The 21,612-nt window shown below is 33.1% G+C and overlaps 1 protein-coding gene across 1 annotated transcript; it reads right to left on the bottom strand.

The window, feature by feature from the left end:
- Positions 1-326: 326 nt before the first annotated feature.
- On the bottom strand, positions 327-787 carry LOC101277371 (short transmembrane mitochondrial protein 1-like). Its single transcript, XM_049704697.1, has one exon. It carries the CDS (start codon positions 766-768, stop codon positions 625-627), a length of 144 nt encoding a protein of 47 aa, XP_049560654.1. The 5' UTR covers positions 769-787; the 3' UTR covers positions 327-624.
- Between the last annotated feature and the right edge of the window lie 20,825 nt (positions 788-21,612).

Genomic DNA, 21,612 nt, shown 5'->3' with positions numbered 1-21,612 from the left:
CAAAGGCCATTACTTTAAATACTTTCAAACTTCCTAGTTCCTGATAGGGTTTTCAGAACAGAGTTTCTTGGTTAATGAATAGCAAATTGATTTATTGGTTAAATTAGCAACTATGGAGCTTCCTGACAACAATATAAAATTAGTGGATAATTCACCAGAAACTAGCTTCTAGATTTTCATTTTAATTACTACTCTGAAACAACATAATTTAGTACCAAAGGTTTAAACATCCAATATAAATGCTAGACTGTGAAATCAGCATTATTTATATTTCATCAGCTATATAAAACTCATCAATTTTTCTTTTGAAAACGGTAGCAGAAATCCCAAAGAATAAAAGAGAGACTACTAATTAAAGGTCATGTTTACTAATCTAGCACCATAATTCCATTCTCAGGACCTCCCAAGTGGCTGGAAGGAGGAAGGGAAGAAGTGAGGATGTTGGAAAAGTGAGGGTTGCTCTTAACTTGTGGCCCCATTTGTGCTGTAAGGCAATGCAGGGTCTAGCAAAGAAGAAAATTGCTGAGGCTGGAGATGAAAACAAAAACTTTTGGTTCAGATGGTAAAGGAGGCCCTCAAGAACAGTAGAATCAGTTTATCTAGGAGGCAGTGCTAGAGTCGGCCTCATGAACTAGGGGGTTTCTTCTTGGCGTCCACGTCCTTTTTAATTTCTTCAGGTTTTTTAGACAGGTTTGGTATGTCACAGTTCTGAGCCAGATACATTCCCACCACGTTGCCAAGAGTAAATCCAAGCAGGAACTGGAGCATAGTGTTGGCAAGGAGGGCGCGAAGGGCCTCCCCTGGCGCGATGGGTCAACAATTGTCACTCTTAATTTTAGCCATTCTAGTCGGTGTAAAGTGGTACCACATGTGGTTATCATTCGTAGTTTCCTAATGATTAATGAAGTTGAGAATATTTTCATGTGCTTAGTTGCTGTTCATTTACATTCTTTGGTGAAGTGTCTTCAAATATTTCTCCCAAATTATACTGAGTTGTTTTTCTTCTTAGTATTTAGTGGTAAGAGTGCTATTTATAAAACATATTATAGATACTAGTTATTTGTCAATTATATATAGAAAGAATCTTTTCTCCCAGTCTGGAGTTTGACTTTTCATTTTCTTCATGTTACATTTCAAAGAGCAGAAGTTTTCATTTTGATGAAATCCAATTTATCTTTTTATTAATTTTATGATTAGTGCTTTTGTGTCATCTCTAAGATATTTTTGCCTATCCCAAAGTCACAAAGATTTTCTCCTATAGTTTCATTTAGATGATTTATACTCTTAGCTCTTTCAGTTAGACCTATGATCCATTTCAAATTTAGTTTTGTATACGGCATGAAATAAAGGTCAAGGTTCATTTTTTTCCATATGTATATTCAGTTAATTTAGCACTATTAACTTACTGGAAAGACTATCCTTTCCCCCATTGAATTTCTTGATAATTTTGTTGAAAATCAATTTACCATACATGCGTGGTTTTTCTTCTGGACTCTTTTGTGTTTCCTAGATCAATATGATCTATAATAATCTTTGAAACTAATTTTAGAGTAAGTTTTGAAACCAGATAATGTGAGTCACCAAACTTGTTACTCTTCTTCAAAATTGCTTTGACTAATATAATTCCTTTGCATTTCCATATTAATTTCAGAATCAACTATTAACTTTGCTATAAAAGCTGCTGGGAATTTATTTGGGTTTATAGGGAATCTATGGATTAGTTTGGGGAGAATTGACATGTTTACAATATTGAGACCTGAAATCCATGTACATGGTATATCACCTCATTTATTTAAATCTTTTAAAATTTCTCTCAGGAGTGTTTTTTAAAAGTTGTTTTTGTTTGTTTGTTTTGGTTTTTGTACACACTATTTAAGAGTCAGAGGAAGTTTCTTCCCCTTCCTAAATTGCTGGAAGTTTTTATCAGGAATAGGTGCTGAATTTTGTCAAATTCACTTTCTACATTCATAGGGAAAATTTTTTCTCCTTTATTATGTTATTATGGTAAAATATAATTGATTTTAAAATATCAAACCAGGTTTACATTCCTGGAATAAACACAATTGGTTATGATGTATTGATATTATCCCTCTAAGTACTGCTTCAGCTACATTCCCAAAATTTTGATATGTTGGGTTTTCATTTTCATTCAGTTCAAAACTTTATTATCTAATTCTCTTGTGATTTCTTCTTTGAACCATGGCTTATTTGAAGATTTGGGTTGTTTTTTTTTAATTTTATTTTATTTTTATTCTTTTCTTTTTAAAAAAATATTTATTTATTTATTTTTGGCTGCATTGGGTCTTCATTGTCACGTGGGCTTTCTCTAGTTGCAGACAGTGGGGGCCACTCTTCATTGCGGTGCATGCGCTTCTCATCACGGTGGCTTCTCTTGTTGCAGAGCACGGGCTCTAGGAGAGCAGGCTTCAGTAGTTGCGGCTTGCGGGCTCTAGAACACAGGCTCAGTAGTTGCAGTGCGTGGGCTTAGTTGCTCCAGGGCATGTGGGATCTTCCCGGACCAGGGCTTGAACCCGTGTCTCCTGCACTGGCAGGCAGATTCTTAACCACTGTGCCATCAGGGAAGCCCTAAAGATTTGTTTTTAATATCTAAATATTTGGGGATTTTCCTAATATATTTCTGTTACTGGTTTCTAATTTCATTGTGATCAGAAAAAATCTGTATGACTTTAATCCTTTAAAATGTATTAATACTTCTTTTTATCACAGACCATATTCCGTATCTCAGTAACTACGCCATATGCACTTGAATATAATGTACATTTTGCTTTTGGGGGTGTGTTTTATAAATGTCAATTAAGTCAACTTAGTTATTAGTGTTTTTGTGTACAGATTTTGTGTGAACATAGTTTTTCATTTTGATGGAGTAAATACCCAGCAGTAAGATTGCTGTTTTGTATGGAAACCTTATGCGTAGCTCTGTAAAAAATGCCAACGTGTTTCCCAGAGTGGCTGGATTATTTTACATTCTCACCAGCAATGTATGAGTGACCAGTTTCTCCAAATTATTACCAGCATTTGGGGTTGTGATTTTTAAATTATGGCTATTATGATAGGTACCTAATAATATTACACTGTGGTTTTACTTTGCATTTCCTTAATACCTAATAAGGTTGAACACCTTTTCATATGCTCATTTGCCATATGTATATCTTCTTAGGTGAAATATCTCTTTATGCCTTTTCTCATTTTCTAATTGGATTCTTTGGGGGTTTGTGCTGTTGAGTTTTGACAGTTCTTTATAGATTCTAGACATTAACCTTTGTTGGATATGTGGTTTGTAAATATTCTTTTAGTCTGTAGCTTCTCTTTTCACCTCAAAAGGGTATTTCATGAAGTGAAATTTTCTAATTTTGATGAAGACCAATATATCATTTTTTCTCTATGAATTTGATATCCTCTAAGAACCTTTTCTAGCCCTAGATCCCACAGAGTTTTCTTTTTTCCCTAAAAGTTTCATAGTTTTACATTTGACATTAAAGTCTGTGATCCACCTTCAGTTAATTTGTACATAAGATGTGAGGTTTGGGTCAAGGTTCATTTATTTGGCTATGGATATGCAGTTGCTTCAGCACTATTTTTTGAAAAGGCTATCCTTAGCCCATTTAGTCTGCTTTACACCTTTAATGAAACTCTGTTGATGATACTTGTGTGCCTGTATTTCCAAGTTCTCTATTCTGTTCCATTGATCTATGTATCTTTCTCCACAATCACCACAGTCTTGATTACTGTAGCTATATAATAACTTTTAAAATCAAGTAGACTGATTGTTCCCACGGTATTCTTCTTCATGTCATGTAAGTTATTCTAGTTCTTTTGTTTAATATAAATTTTAGAATAATCTTGTCCAAATCTACAAAAATAATCTTGCAAGTATTTTGATAGAAATTGCATTAAACAAGTTTATCAATTTGGAGTGAATTGACATTTTTACTATTTGGGGTCTTCCACTCTATAAACATGGTATATCTCTCCATTTATTTAGATGTTATTCAATTACTGTCCTCATTGTTGGGTCGTTTTCAGCATACATCTTATACATGATTTGACTGATTTATACTCAAGTATTTCACTTTTTGGATGATTATAAATGTATTATGTTTTAATATTGATATCCACGTGTTTATTGCTAGTACATAAAAATGCAATTAATTTTTGTATATTTATCTCATGCACTCTAACCTTGCTGAACTTATAAGTTCTAGAACATTTTATTGTAGATTCATTGGGATTTTCTACATAGTCAATCATGTCATCTGAAGATAGGAACAGTTTTATTTGTTTCTTTCTAATCTGTATGCCTTTTATTTCCCTATCCACTGGCTAGAATTTTTTCAGCACCGTGTGGAATAAGAGTGGTGAGAGCAAACATCTTTGCCTTCACAGTCTTTCACCAATGAATAAAATACTAGCTATAGATTTTGCTAGACAGTCTTTATCAAGTTGAGAAAATCCCCCTCCATTCCGATTTTTCTGAGAGTTTTTACCATGAACGTGTGTTAAATTTTGTCAAGTGGTTTAACTGCATGAATTGGTATTATCATGTGATTTTTCTTCTTCAGCCTGTTAGTCTGGTGGATTACATTGCTTGATTTTTAAATATTGAACCAGCCTTGCATCACTGGAATAAATCCCAGTTGGTTATGGTGTATAATTCATTTTACATATTACTGAATTCTGTTTGCTAGTATTTAATTAAGTTTTTTGTATTTATCCTCATTAGGGATATTGCTCTGTAGTTTTCTTTTCTTGTACTGTCTCTTTCTGGGTTTGACATCAGAGTAATACAAGCTTCATAAAATGAATTAGAAGTGTTCCCTCCTCTTCTACTTTTAGAAGCGATTGTCTAGAATTGGTGTTTTATTTCTTCTTTAAATGAATTACAATTCACCAATAAAACATCTGGGACTGGAGATTTCCATTTGGGGATTGTTTCCATTATTAATTCAATTCCCTTAAATATTATGAGATTATTCTGCACTTCGTATTGAGTGAGCTGTGGTAGATTGTGTTTTTTGAGAAATTGTTCCATTTCATCAAATTTATTTGGTGTCAATTTTATTTTTATATTGCTGTTTGAAGTGTTCTCATATTATTCTTTTGATATCTTCAGGGTATGTAGTGATATGCTGTTTCATTCTCATTACTGAAAATTTGTCTCTCTCTCTTTTTTCATTCGCAGTCTTGACGAAGGTTTCTAAATCTTATTTTTTTTCAAAGAACCAGCACTTTGTTTCATTGATTTACTCTACTGTTTTCAGTTTTATTGATTTCTGCTCCTTATTATTTCTTTCCTTCTGCCTACTTTGGATGTGGTTTGCTCTTCTTTTTCTAGGATCTTGAGGTAGGAGCTCAGATTGGTTTCAAACTTTTTATGTGCATTTCGTGCTCTAAAGTTTCCTTTTAGCACCACTTTATCTATGTTCTACAAATTGTGATATGCTGTATTTTCATTCTCATTCAATTCAACGTATTTTCATTATTCCCATTGGAGACTTCCTCTTTGACCCATTGATAATTAGAAAGTACTTTGCTTAGTTTCCAAATGTTTGGAATTTTTCCTGTTTTCTTTCTGTTAGATTCCATTTTGAACTCTAATTAGATTCCATTGTGTTTGGAGAGCGCACTCTCTTTGATTTCAGTTGTTTTACATTTGTTAAAGTTTTTTTTAGAAGCCCAGAGTATGACCTGTCTTGGTACACATGCCATAGCCACTTGAAAAGAATATGTATTCTGAGTTTTGGGGATGAAGTGATCTATAAATGTCAATGTAAATCAGATCTTATTGGTTACTAATGTTGTTGAGTTCTCCAACATCTTTGCTTATTTTTTGTCTGTTGTATCAATTGTTGAGAGAAGGATGCCAAAGACTCCAACCATAATTATAGATTTGTCTATTTTCAGTTTGATCAGTTTTCGTCTTATATTTTTCAACTGTCTTTTTGGAGCATATGCATTCAGGGTTGCTAGGTTTTCTTAATGGATTAACCCTTTTACCATTATGTACTTACCCTGTTTTGGGTAGTTTTCTGCACTCTGAAGTCTATCTCAAGTTAGTATAGCCACTCCTGTTTTGCTAGGATTAATAATTACATAATGTTATTTTTCCATTCTTTTACTTTCAACATGCCTATACAATTATTTTTTAAGTTACTTTCTTAAAGATGGCATATAACTACATCATGCTTTTAAATCTAGTTTGTCAATCTTTTAACTGATGTGTTTACACTACTTACATATTGATATATAATGGCTTATGTCTGCCATCATATTTTTTGTTTTCTCTGGGTTCTCTCTGTTTTTATAGTGTTTTATTTTTTCTGCTTTCCTGTGAGTTAATTGAATATATTTTAAAATTCATTTTTGATTTATCTGCAGTGGTTTTTTAAGTGTCTCTTTGCATAATATTTGTGGGGGTTTCTCTAGTTATTAACAAAATAAAATTATATATACATAACATCACAGTGTGCTATTATCATTATTTTACCAGTATATATATTTTACCATTATTTTACCAGTATAAACCTTAATTCCCACCTCCTTTACTCTCCTACATTAAAATTGTTTTAAATATTTCCTCTATATACATTATATGCATTGGACAGTGTTATAAGTTTGCTTCAACTGAAAAACATAATTTAGAAAATTCAAGAGGAGAAGAAAAGCCTATTGTATTTACCCAACACCTTCCTGATGTCCCAAGATTCCTTTTTTATCATTTCCTTTCTGTGTAGCCAACTTCCTTTAGCCACTCTTTTAGGGTAGAATTGCTGGTGAAAGAACCCCTTAATCTTCCTTCATATGAAAATATCTTGATTTCCCCTTCATTCCTGAAAGATATGTTGTGTGATATAAGGTTCTGGACCGATAGTTCTTTTCTTTTGGCACATGAAAAAATGTGCCATTTCCTTTTGGCCTCCATGGTTTGTGATGAGAAATTTAGTTATTCAAATTCCATTTCTACTATTAGCTTGGCATTTTCAAGATTTTGTCTTTAGTTTCAGAAATTTAATTATGATTAGCCTTAGTGTGGATTTATTTACATTTATCTTCTTTGGTATTCACTCACCTTCTCAATTATGTAAGTTTATGTCTTTTGCCAAATTTGGAAAATTTTCAGACATTATTCTTTCAAGTATTTTTTTAGTCCTGCACTCTTTCTTGTCTCTTTCCAGGGCTCCAATATGTGGCTATTAGATCTTTTGTTATAATTCCACAGGTACCTGAGGTTCTGTTAATTTTTTGCCTATTTCATCTCTATTGCTCAGATTGGGTAATTTCTACAGTTCTGTATCCCTGTTCACTGATTCTTAATTCTGTTCCTTCCCTTCTGTCACTGAGTCAATCTACTATGTTTTAAAATTTCAGTTACTATGTTTTTCAGTTCTAAAATTTTTATTTCCTTCTTTATATCTTCTCTCTTCTGATATTTTCTATTTCTTTGCCAAGGCTATTTTCTCAACTGTTTCAAGCACATTTGTATGCTTGAAGCACTATACCCACACTTCAATTACTCATTGAAGCATTTGTTTGATGGTTATTTAAAACCTTTGTCAGATAATTCTAACATCTCTGTTATCTTGGTGTTGGCATCTATTGATTGACTTTTTAATTAACATTGTTATCTTCCTAGTTCTTAATGTGATGTTATTTTTATTGTAATTTGGACATTTTGTGTTTTACAAAGTTTTTTACATTTTGTGTTCTACATTACGAGATATATCTTTTTAAAATACTTAGTTTTACCTGGCTTCTTCTGACATTGCTCTGTCAAAACAAGGGCTGGGACAGGAAGGGTTGCTGTCTTGTTACTGCCAGTTAGAGGAAAAGGAGGTTCTTCATTACTGCTGGGCCACGGGAGTTCTATCTCCTTATATGACCTCCACTAAAACCACAGAGGGAGTGGCCTCATTACTCCTAGGCAGTGGTGAATGTCCTAGGCTTTTTATGACATCACCACAGTAGGGAGAAGCTAGAGTACCTAGTAACTGTTTATAGGGCTGGAATTCTAGGCTTCCCACATTGTTTCCACTGACACTGTAGTGAGGAGCTTATTACTTCCACACAATGATGACAGTCCCATGTTGCTACTTGACATTCTCTGACATTATCTTGGCAAGTGTTTTCAGGTGCCTCATTGCAGCCTTGTGAGCACAGAAGTCTAAGCTTCCCACCCAGCGTCTGCAGGCATGGATAGGGGTAAGAATACAGCTTTTTCTGTGGTGTTTGGATGAAAGAACAGTTTTTCTAAAAGCATTCTGTCTTTCTAAGCTATCCCTGTCCTGGTCCTTTAGCAAGAGAGTCAGTTCTTGGTGGAACTCTTTGTGTATGTGTCCATTGGTATTTCTGGGTTGCTGGTTTTTTCTGATCCAAATCTGAGATATGTGTAGAAAAAAGAAAACCCAGTGAGTTTACCACCATATTATTTCTTGGGTCCTGAGTTCTCTAGCTGAACTGCCTTATTTCTACCTTTCAGTCTTCTTATGTTTGTTTTACAGATAATATTCAGGGTTTTCAATTTTACTTAGTAGGAGGAATAGGGGAAAGTATGTCTACTCCATCTTCCTAGAAACAGAATTCTACAGTTTGCTTTTTTTTTTTGATCCTGACATTTAGTTAATTTTGTAATTTCCAGTAACAAAGAGAGAAACTTAAGATTGTTATGATTATCATGAGGAAATTTTTTTTAACTGGGAAACACAAGTCTGACACAAAAATCTCCTTAGTTGCTATTTTTTGTTGTTGTTGTTCATTTTAAGCACATTCAGGGACTTCCCTGGTGGTGCAGTGGTTAAGAATCTGCCTGCCAACACAGGGGACGGGGGTTCGAGCCCTGGTCCGGGAAGATCCCACATGCCGCGCAGCAACTAAGCCCATGTGTCACAACTACTGAGCCTGTGCTCTAGAGCCCGTGAGCCACAACTACTGAAGCCCACATGCCACAACTACTGAAGCCCGTGTGCCTAGAGCCGGTGCTCTGCAACAAGAGAAGCCACCACAACGAGAAGCCTGCGCACCACAACGAAGAGTAGCCCCCACTCGCAGCAACTAGAAAAAGCCCACACGCAGCAACGAAGACCCAAAAGAGCCAAAAATAAATAAATAAATGTATTTTTTTTAAAAAAATAAGCACACTCAGATTTTTTTGTTTTGTTCCTATGAACCAAAGTTACCCATACATAGTTTTGATGACCATACAATATTATTTTCCACACTATTCTATGACATTTGGGCTTTTTCCAGCTATCATTAGACTTAACCAGGAAACACTGTACATACATATAGTATACTTTGAATTACTGTTCAAAAATTGCTTTATCTACTTCATCTGATACATATGGTTATTTTTTTAGCTATAAATGGATTTTTTCTAGAAAAAATGGAGAAAAAACATGAAATTATCTGAGTTGTCTTTATGTTCAGGTGCAAGTACTAGCAAGACTACAGTCAAATTGTAAAAGCAGTAATAAAAATAGTCTTCCTATCTTTATTTGAATTCCCCCTTTACATAAACCAACTGTTTAGTAATTTCCACTGAGTTATCTTACCTGTGCTTTTGCTCCACCTGCATTACCAAATATGCTGGCCATTTTTCTTTCATCTCTCTCTCCTTGATCAAAATTCATTTTCCCAGTGCTATCTGGGGGGGGGGGTGACTCTGCTTTCCCTAGGAATATCTGATAAACTAAGGTACTACTAGGTACCTTATCTATAAAATTAGAATAATAAATAGTATCTAGCTTATACGGTCTATATCATGATTAAATGAGATAATGGATATAAAAACATCTAAAAAGTACATTTTAAAAGCAATCATAAGAACATTAAACATTCATTATAATAGAAATTTCAGTTTAATTTCTTCATCTGATACTTTTTTTAAGATGTGCCCCATGTGGCACTCTTAAAATAATACCACAGTAGTATTATTCCCTTTGTCCATGCCCAGGGATGTACCTGATGATGACTCAAAGGAAAAATATACTGAAATAGCAATTGATCTATACTAGGTCATAACACTGTATTATCCATCTCAATATTCTATTACTAAGAATATTTTGATTCATTCAACAAATTTAGCATCTACTATATGCCCACTATTGTTCTAGGCACTGAAGAGATACCAGTAAAAACTACAGACCAAAACAAACAAACAAAAGGAACTCTTTCTACAGAGTTTCATGACTGATGTCAAATTTCAACTTTCTAAAGTAGCCACATCTAGCTCTAGTATTCACAAATTTATCTGATCTGTGTTTGAATATATTCATATTTCTTGCAGTGTTACCTCTTGGCATGATATGCACTATGCACCTATTATCTGCTGGTTAAGTATATTTTCCTAAATTTACCTGTTAAAATAAGTTATCACATCAAGATTTGATATATAATTCTATGTTATATATAGATTTATATAATTCTATGTTAACCTTATACATATAATCATTATTTTATAGATGTGAACTACATATTATTTCATCTTTTGATATTCCAAGCTGGAAAGTCCTGGTTTTCTGTTTATTCATATGGCAATCCACATCAACCCTCTCATAATTTTAATGGTGCTCTTATAGACTTTCTCTGGTTTTAATATCCTAACAGATATGCAGTAAGCTGAATATAACACAGGATTACAGGTGCAGATATGCCATAACTTTAATTAAATTAGAGCAAGATCTATGAAAAACAGTATGGGCTTCCTCAAAAAATTAAAAATAGAACTACCATACGATCCAGCAATTCCACTTCTGGGTATTTATCCAAAGAAAACAAAAGACTATCTTGAAAAGATATATGCACCCCATGTTCATTGCAGCATTTTTACAATAGCCAAGATATGGAAACAACCTAAGTTTCCATCAATGGATGAATAGGTAAAGAAAATGTGGTATATATACACAATGGAATATTATTCAGCCATAAAGAAGAGGAAATCTTTTCATTTGAGACAACATGGATGGACTTTGAGGGAATTATGCTAAGTGAAATAAGTCAGACAGAAAGACAAATACTGCATGATCTCATTTATATGTGGAATCTAAATTTAAAACAAATAAATAAAAACAAAAACCAAAGCTCATAGATACAGAGAACAGACTGGTGGTTGCCAGAAGCTAGGGGTAGGGAGGCATAAAATGGGTGAAGGGGGTCCAAAGGTACAAACTCCAGTTATAAAATAAATAAGTCATGGGGATGTAATGTACAGAATGGCAACTACTATAGTTAATAATACTGTTCTCACATTTGAAAGCTGATAAGAAGATGACATGATCCTATACATAGAAGATCCTAAAATGTCCACCAGAAAACTAGAGCTCATCATGAATTCAGTAAAGTTGCAGGATACAAAATTAATATACAGAAATCTGCTGCATTTCTATGCACTAACAACAAACTATCAGAAAGTAATTAAGGAAACAATCCTATTTACCACTGCATCAAAAAGAATAGAATACCTAGGAATAAACCTACCTAAGGAGGCAGAAGACCTATACTCCAAAAACTATAAGACACTGATAAAAGAAACTGAAGATGACAAAAACAGATGGAAAGACATAACGTGTTCTTGGATTGGAAGAATCAGTATTGTTAAAATGACCATATTACCCAAGGCAATCTACAGATTCAAGGTAATCCCTATCAAATTACCAATGGCATTTTTTACACAAATGGAACAAAAAACTTTTTAATACGTATGGAAACACAAAAGACTCCGAATAACCAAAACAATCTTGAGAAAGAAGAACAGAGCTGGAGGAATCATGCTCCTTGATTCAGACTATACTACAAAGCTACAGTAATCAAAACAGCATGGTACTTATACAAAAAGACATATATATCAATGGAACAGGATAGAAAGCCCAGAAATGTAGTACAGTATTGTAATTATAGTCACCATGCTGTACATTACATCCTCAGAACTTATTCATCTTATAATTGGAAGTTTGTACCTTTTGACTCACTTCACCCATTTCACCCACCCACACCTACCACTGCCTCTGGCAACCACCAATCTGTTCTGTTTCTATGAGGTTGTTTTTTATAGATTCCACGTATAAGTGAGATTATACAGCATTTGTCTTTCTCTGTCTGACTTATTTCACTTAGCGTAATGCCCTCAACTTCCATCCATGTCGTTGCAAATGCCAGGATTTCCTTTTTTATGGTTGAATATACCACATATAATATTACATTTTCTCTATCCATTCATCCACTGATGTACACTTAGGTTGTTTCCATGTCTTTGCTATTGCAAAATAATTTGCAGTGAACATGGGGGTAGAGTTATCTCTTTGAGATAGTGATTTTCAGTTTAGTTAGATGTATTACAAATAAAGTGCACATGAAATTCATGTAAAAGCCTTCATGTGGATATTTTTTTTTCATTTATCTTATGTAAATATACAGCAGTGAAACTGCTGGATTATATGTTTGGCATTTTAAGAAACTGCCAGACCCTTTTCCAAAGGTTTGTGCCATTTTTACACTCTGACCAACAATGGATGAGAATTATGATTGCCCTACATTCTTGCCAATATTTGGTTTTGTAAATATTTTTAATTTTAGTTATATGGCTACATGTGTAGAGGTCCTGTACCCTCTGGAATGGTGCCAAGCACTGGCTAATCTTTTTGACTATAGAATCATGTGAATATGTTATCCTTACGAAACACTCTACAATGAATCCAAAAGTCTTTAAATGTTAACTATTATCTCACAGCATCTTAGAGAGCTAGATAGATATAATAATTAACCTCTCTATATAATTATATAGTAATAATAATAATATTGCCACTCACACGAACTTGTAAGATCATTTCACATTTTATCGCTGCTAGTTTGGCTCTCAGTAACTGAGAGGAGCTTATAAAATAGGCTAACAAATTGTCATAGGAGTATGAATCAATGTGACTTAGAGAATTATTGGTTGTCTTCAACTGGATAGTTACATCTATTTATTTAGCAGATTCCATAAAAAATCTACTTAAATATGAAAGATAATGGTTAGTTCCCTCATTATATAAAAGATCCTTAAATAAATAATAAATTAATTAACATCAAAATAGAAAATTGGTGAATGATATATACAAGTAATTTGCAAAAGAAAAATACGTATTGCAAAAATATGAATGATGCTGATATATACATATATACAATTATAATACGATGCTGATATATACATATATACAATATATAATAACATGTTTTGTATATAAATACATGTTTAATGTATACAGCAAATTAGTGATATACAGATTGATGATGACAGTGCAGAGAAGCCAGTGCTTCTACACATTATTGATGAAAATGCATATTAGTAAAACATTAGTGACGTTCAGTTGGGCAATACATATATCCAAATTTTAAATGTGAAGTGTATAAAAACTTTGCCCCAGGTATTCCATTTCTGGAAATTTACCCTAAGAAAATAAGCAGATAAGTATACAAATATATGTATAAGGATAATAATTGCAGCAGTGTTCATAATAATAAAAATATTTGAAAGAACCAAAATGCTCACAACAATACTAGTTAAACTATGACATACTATAATACTATTAATCAATTTTAAAAGATGAGACAATTTACAACTGACATGTGAAGGTATCCATACACATCATTAAGTGAAAAGAACTGGTTACAGAAGAATATGTGTAGTGTGATTATTTTTGTAGAAAACAAAAATGTGCATAAATATGTAAGCTTTATATATGCAGAGAGAAAAGCTCAGAAGGAAAAACACTATACATTCAACAACGGGCTGGCAAACTTTTTCTGAAGAGTCAGATAAAAGTGTTTTAGAATTTGTGAGCCACATGGCATCTGTCACAACTATACAGCTCTATCATTGTAGCATGAAAGCACAACAGATAATATGTAAATGAATGATCATGCCTGTGTTCAAACAATACTGTATTTATGGATCCTGAAATTTGAATTTCCTGTAATTTTCATGTGACACAAAATATTCTTCTCTTTATTGTTTTAAATCATTTAAAAATGAAAAATAATTTTAGTTTGTAACCCATAAAAAAAAAAGCAGGCTAGATTTGTCCCACAGGCTTTAGTTTGCCAACTCCTGCTCAAAATTATTAGTTCTTACATTGTGAGGTACAATTTTTTTGGAGGTTGTGGTGGGTGAAAGCACTTTTTATTTTATACTTAATAAACTTTCAAATTATTTAAAAATTTTAGAGCAAATCTGTGTTACTTTTAATAAAAATAAAAATATTTTATACTGAACAACAAAATGTTGGTTTTCCGATAGGAGTTAGTAGAATTCTAGAATGGATACTTCCTACTTCTTTGGTAGATAGCTTTCTTATCATTGTTAATTTTCCTCACTATCACCTAAACTAAAATAGAATTTTTCTGGGAGAAATATATAGGTATAGATATAGATGATACAGATTTAGATTAGATATAGATATTACTTAGAGCTGAAATCGTCTTTGGTGGATAAAGACTGAATGATTTCCCCCTAAGTTTGGGAATAAGGCAAGAATGTACTCTCACCACTTTTATTCAACAATGTACAATGGGTTCTAGTTAGTGCAACAAGCAAGAAAAATAGCTAAAAAGGCATACAGATTGGAAAAAAGGAGATAAGATTCTAATTTGTTTACAGACTCTATTTATTTATCTCTGTATTTATGGTCACAGATTTAGAAAATCCCAAAAAGTCTACATAAAAGCAACTAAAACTAGTAAGTGAGTTTAATAAGGTCACAAGATACAGGATGCTATAGAATGAATGTTTGTGTCCCCCCAAATATATATGTTGAAACCTAATGCTCAATGTGATGGTATTAGGAGGTGCGGCCTATAGGAGGTGCTTATTATATCATGAGGGTGGAGCCCTCTTGAACTGAAATTAGTGCTTTTATACAAGAGATCCTGCAGAGCACCTTAGCCCCTTCCACTATGTATGAACACAGTGAGAAGTCAACAGTGTGCAACACCATAGAGTGCCTTCATCAGAACCCCAACCATGCTGGCACCCTGATCTTGGACTTCCAGCCCCCAGAACTGTGAGAAATAAATTCCTGTTGTTTATAAGGCACCCAGTTTATGGTAGTTTTGTTATAGCAGCCCAAATGAACTGGGTCAATACACAAAAATTTACTGCATTCCATACGCAAACTGTGGAGAATAGGTAATAGAAATTTATTAAATAAAAAGTACCATTTACAATAACATCAAAAATATAAAATACTTAGGGATATATCTAACAAAATATGTATATTGCAAACTATAAAGCATAGGTAAAAAAATTAAAAACATATAAATGGAGAGATCTACCATGTTAATGACTTAAAATTCAATATGTTTGAGATATCAATTCTTCCCCAAATGATCTATATATCCCAGAGTAATCCCAAACAAAATCCCAGCATGCTTTTCTTAGTAGAAATGGAAAAGCTAATTCTAAGTTTTATGTGGAAAAACAAAGAACCTTGAATAGCCCCACCCAAAAGGTAAAAGAACAAAGTTGGAGGACTTACAGTACCAGATTTTAAAACTTACTATAATGGTAGACTAATCAAGATAATATAGTGTTGGCATAAGTATAGACATACACCAATGAACACAATAGAGAATCTAGAAATAAACCTATACATAAAAGGTCAACTGCTTTTGAACAAATTTGACAAAGTACTCAATGGAGAATGAAGAAGCTTATCAATAAACTGTGTCAGAAGAACTGAGTATCCATATAGAGGGAAAAAAACACTCAACCCTTATCTTGCATCATCTACTAAATTTAACTCAAAATGGATCATAAACCTGTATATAAGACCTAAAACTACAAAAGTTCTAGAGAAAACATGGAGCAAATCTTTGTGACCTCGGGTTAGGCAAAGATCTCTCAGTAAAATCACAAAAAGCAAAAGTGATAAAAGAAATATTTGTTGAATTTTAAACTTCTCATCCTTTAAAGATGATGTTTAAAAAATAAAAGGACAAGTCACATACTAGGAGAAAATATTTGGACATATATTTCTGATAAAAACTCTTATATCCAAAATATATAAAGAATTCAAACCACTCAATAATAAGAAAACAGAAAACCCAGCAATAAAATGGACAAAAGATTTAAACAGACACTTCACTCAAGAAAAGATATAGATGGCCAAAATGCATATGAAAACATGGTCAGCATCATCGGTCATTGGAAAAATGCAAATTGAAACCATAAGAAAATATTACTACACACCTTTTAGAATAGTTAAACAATTTTTTAAAAACTGACAATACCAAGTGCTGGAGAGTGTGGAACAACTGAAATTCTCAGATAATGCTGGTGGAAATGCATAATGGTAAAGCCATTTTAGAAAACAGTTTGCCAGATACTTATAAAGTAAAACATACACATACTCACCATACTACTCACCAATCCCTGTCCCTGAGTATTTAACCACATGTAAACACAAAGACCTATGCTCGAATATTTATGTAGCTCCTTAAAAACTGGAAATAATCCAAATGTTGGTCAGTTGCTAAATGGATGCACAAATTGCGGTACATCAATAAATAGAATACTACTCCTTAATAAAATCAATCGAACTACTGATTCATGCAACAATAATGATGAATCTCAAAAGCATTATGTTAAGTGAATGAAGCCAGAAACAAAAGACTACACATTCCATTTATATGATATTCTGAAAAAGTTAAACTGCAGGGACAAAAATCAGTTCAGGGAATAGTGTAGATGAGGTGACTGATTACAAAGTGGAATAAGGGAACCTTTTAGAATGATGAAAATATTCTATAACTTAATTTCAATAGTGGTTGTATGACCATCATGGTTACATAAATAACATACATGGTTACATAGTACTCAAACCCATTAAACTGTACATCTAGGGACTTCCCTGGCGGTCCAGTGGTTGGGACTTCACCTTCCAAAGCAGGGTGTGTGGGTTCGGTCCCTGGTTAGAGAGCTAAGATCCCACATTCCTCACGGCCAAGAAGCCAAAACATAAAATAGGAGCAATATTGTAAAAAATTCAATAAAGACTTTTAAAAAAAACTGTACATCTAAATAGGAACAATGTTACTGTAAGTAAATTATACCTTAGTAAACCTGACATTAACAAAATATCAAAGTTTCAAATATTATAAATTTGGAAATTTTTATTTTGATAGAACTCTGAAAACCTGCTTTTTGTGAAATATTCAAGTATATGGACCATAGCTTACAAAGTATACTTCTAAGTGGAAGATTGTATTAATTGCTCAAATAGAAATAGTACCTTTATTATTTTGTTTTGGGTTCATCACATTTATCATGAAATCATTAAAACAATTATCTCTTTTCCTTTTCCTAAAGGTGAAAACTATAAACACTAGTACTAGTATTTACCACTAGTACTAAAGGCAAAGGATTATTTTTAATATTATTTTTTCTCTTTACAGTTTTGGAAAATTATTTTGTAAATGTCGCGGGTAAGTCATTTGTTTCTGAAATTTATTCTTAAAAACTTTAGGGAAAAAAACCTCAGCTCATTCTGCTAGAACAAATGTTGCTTTATTATACAATTATCAGCTTCAGAAATTACTTCCTACAGATTTGTCTAGTCCAGCTGAAAATGCATTCTGTGATTTCTTTGGACCCATATGCAAATATCTTTGGTGAAAATAAACATTCCCTTTGGAACCTGTAGATTCTTATGAATTAGGGTAGTAGGTACTAAACTATGCACTGAAATTCGAGGAGCTCTAGAAAGGAACTACCTGACAGAATCTATTTTCTCTGCTTATTGGCTACTGATATGAGAAATCCCACTAATGTCCATCTGCTTAAGATGCAAGTGCTGTTAGAAGAGAAAACCAATAATTTCTCAACACCTTAGTGTTAATAATATTAATTTGTTTATTTTTCTCTATCAGAGTAAGGAATCAATTTGAAAACCTTGGAAGAGTGAGGAGGGTGCTAAAAGTGAGAAGAAAGGATCAAGAAAGGAGAAGATTGGCCCACAGAAGAAAAACTTCTACTAACCTCACAATACTGCCTGGTACTAATTGTTTAAGGTTAAATGTGACTGTTTCTCTACAAAGTTCCTGAATGATGATAATTTTTTCCTTTATATTGTCAATAAAATTCTTATTTTAAGATATAAATAATTTTAACAGCTATCATACATTTGCCCATTTTTATTTACCAAGTTTTAATTTCATAACTCACACACTCACTTTATTGGATTCCAGGAGCACAATGGAAAGAACGGGCAACCTGTATATCATTCACTGAACATCCGTCTTATTAAAAAAAAAAAAAAAAAAGCAATCAATACAGGATACTTTACTCCTATTTGTAACGCTGCAATGTGTGGTGTTTCAACAGGAAAAAATAGTGATGGTAAGCTTTTTCATTCTTTAAGTCTTCAGCAAGGTAAGAAATATGGCCACTTTTCTTTTAAGGTTGTATTCATTTTTAATGATATAACTTTTGGTAAACAGTAATGTTCTAGCCTTAAGAAACTGTATATATAGCTTAAATATCAGTTTCATTGGAGATCCATGCCTTTGTTCTACTGTGCTCATCAAGTAAGATGAAGTGCCACTGATTTTCTAAGTAAATTTTAGATTTCTGACTACCTATGAATTTTATTTTTTACTCTGTATAGGAGAGAGCCATCAGCTTCATCACCCACAAGCAGTTATTACCATCTTAAAAAGTATTTTTCTTACATTCAACTTCAGTTCCAAGAATATCACCCCAATATATTAATACAATTTTATTTTCTAATCATGGTTTGGAAAATTATAGTTGAAGGTGTAATGGAAAATTACAGGTCTGGAAGGAATCGCAAGGACCTCTTATAATGTTAAAAAAATTACTTCTCCCTCTTTTTTAGATTATATGGTGAACATATTTTATCAAATCAATTCTCATAGATACTATATATGGATACAATGTTAACAGAGTAATACATTTATTTATAAATACTATATAAAGATACTACATATGGATATATAGATCCCATATGTGGGTATCATTTATAGATACTATATATGGATACTACTAACTCCTAATAAATCATCTTGAGGTAGTTAGAGCATGTTTGCTAATTAGTTCTTGGGACTTTGTTATAAACCTTAAAAATCTAAATTCTGTACATATGGGTACCTAGCTTTGGGAACCCAGTCTTACGGTATAATGAAAACTGTGTCATTTTAATTTTAATTTATAAAAGATTCTCAGTGTTTGAGTCTCATTTGCAAAGCTCACATAAATAGATGATTATTTATTCTATAGTGAAGAAACAGCCCAATGACAATTCCATATTTAATATCCATGTCATAAGAGTATTAGGCAAATTTAAAAGGTCATAAAACAACCTCACACAATGTATTGCTGGTTAGCTCAACTGGATATACTAACAGGCCTAATAGGTCAAGATCATGTGGTAAGATGACATCAGCAAAAATGACAGTAAGAACCTCTAAAAAACTGCTCCTTCATAAAAGCAATGAGAACACTGGCAAAAAATTGTCAAATCGTTTTTTTCAGAAACATGAGAACTAACCAAAGTCTTGCAGAAATCTAGGTAGTGTTTATTCAAAAAAAAGAGAAAAACAGCTGAATTTCAGTAATAACAGCAAGCTCTGTGGTGTTTTAAACTTCCCCTATTCTCATTTGCCCCTCTACCAGATCAGCAGTACTCCTGAATATCAACAGCACACAATCATAATGAAAACCAAAAGCCTTGCAGGAACCACAAGAGGCAATAAGGAGTTTGAGATCCTTCTAAGCCCCATTCCCAGAGGATTATCATTATTTGACCTGTTGGCTATTCCCTGAAAGATCTCACTTATAAGAATGTCTTTATTTTAGGAGCTTATCCAGTGTGAAAGCCTTTTGCCCAGGAGCCTTGGTCAAAGACAACTGCAGGCAATTATGGCTGCCTAGGTCAGTGTATACCAGTTGGGGCAAACAACAGATTATCCAAAAAGCTTAAAAGTAAAAACTTTTGAATAAGGAGGCTTAAGAAGCTATGAAATATTCCTGGGAATTTAGAAGTCCATGTGTGTAGGGCTGTGCACAGCCCGGTACTGTGTATATAGTCAGGAAAGATCTCAGAAGGCCCTTATTTCTCATAGTTGGCTAACCTTGAGGCTCTGCAGAAGCAGGAAATAGAGACTAAGGCAGAGTTTTTAACTGTTTGGTTGAGTGTGGAAGGCATGCCTCAACAAACATACAGAGCCCCTTGGCGAAGACTGAGAAACGTATTGGTTCTATGCGTTTAAGGAAATCTTGGCTAATCTTGGCTAATCATTAGCTAACCACTAAACTAACCAAGCAGAGACTTCTGTGGCCATACACAACAAAGGAAACGGACTTTACAGAATTGGTCCATAAAAGTCACCAAGCAAGCACAACAACTAATAGCAAAAATAGCAAACCTGGGGAGGGTGGAGAATCTGATATCCAGAGTTGCTACATTATATTATTTAAAACATTCAGTTTTCAATTGAAAAATACAAGACATGCAATGAAATAGGAAAATATAGCCCATTCACAGGAAAAAAAGAATCAGTAGAAACCAATCCTGAGGAAGCCCCAGACTTAGTAGATAAAGATTCTAAACCAGCTATTTGAAATATGTTCAAAGCAAATGTGTCTAGAGAATTAAAGTATGAGAATGATGTCTCACCAAAGACAGAATTTAAAGAAAGAGATAGATATAAAAAGAGACTGATAGAAATGCTTAAACTGTAAAGTGAAAAATTCCACTAGAGAAGCTCGATGTAAGATTTGAGAAGGCGGAAGAATCATTGAACTTAATGATAGATCAATTGAAATTATCCAGTCTGAGGAGAAGAAAGAAAAAGGAAAGAAAAAAATTGAACACAGCCTAAGAGACCTGTGGGATGCCATCAAAAGTACCAAAATATGCATGAGGAGAGTCCCAGAAGGAGAGGAGAGACAAGAGTCAGAAAAAAATTTTCAAGAAAAAATAGCATAAAATTTCCCAAATTTGATGAAAAACATTCATCTAACATCCAAGAATCTCAACAAATTCCAAGTAGGATAATCTCAAAAAAATCCATACCTAGACACGTCAAAAGAAAGCTGTCTAAAGACAAAGAGAAAGTCTTGAAAATAGAAAGGTGGAACCCATTTATTATGTATAAGGGATCCTCAATAAGATTAACAGCCAATTTCTCATCAGAAACTACAGAGGCCAGGAGGCAGTGTGATGGCATATTCAAAGTGCTGAAAGAAAATTACTGTCAACCAAAAATTCTATATCCAGCAAAAGTATTCTTAAAAAATGAAGGAGAAATTAAGACATTTCCAGATAAGCAAAAACTGTGAGAATTTATTGCTAGCAAAACCACTCTAGAAGAAATACTAAACAGAGTGTTTCTAGCTAAAATGAAAGGCTGTTAGACAGTAGCTCATATCTAATGAGGAAATAAAGAACATAATAGGTAAATATTAAAGACAATATAAAATACATTTTTGTTTGTAACTGTTTTTTTTCCATCTAATTTAAAAAACAAATCTGTTTGACAGGCATAAAATATATATAAATGTAACTTGTGTGACAATAAAAGCACAAAAGATAGGGTAGGAAA

This window comes from Orcinus orca, chromosome X (genome assembly GCF_937001465.1).
Source record: "Orcinus orca chromosome X, mOrcOrc1.1, whole genome shotgun sequence".
NCBI classification, from domain to species: domain Eukaryota; kingdom Metazoa; phylum Chordata; class Mammalia; order Artiodactyla; family Delphinidae; genus Orcinus; species Orcinus orca.
This window is presented reverse-complemented; position numbering and strand designations above follow the sequence as displayed.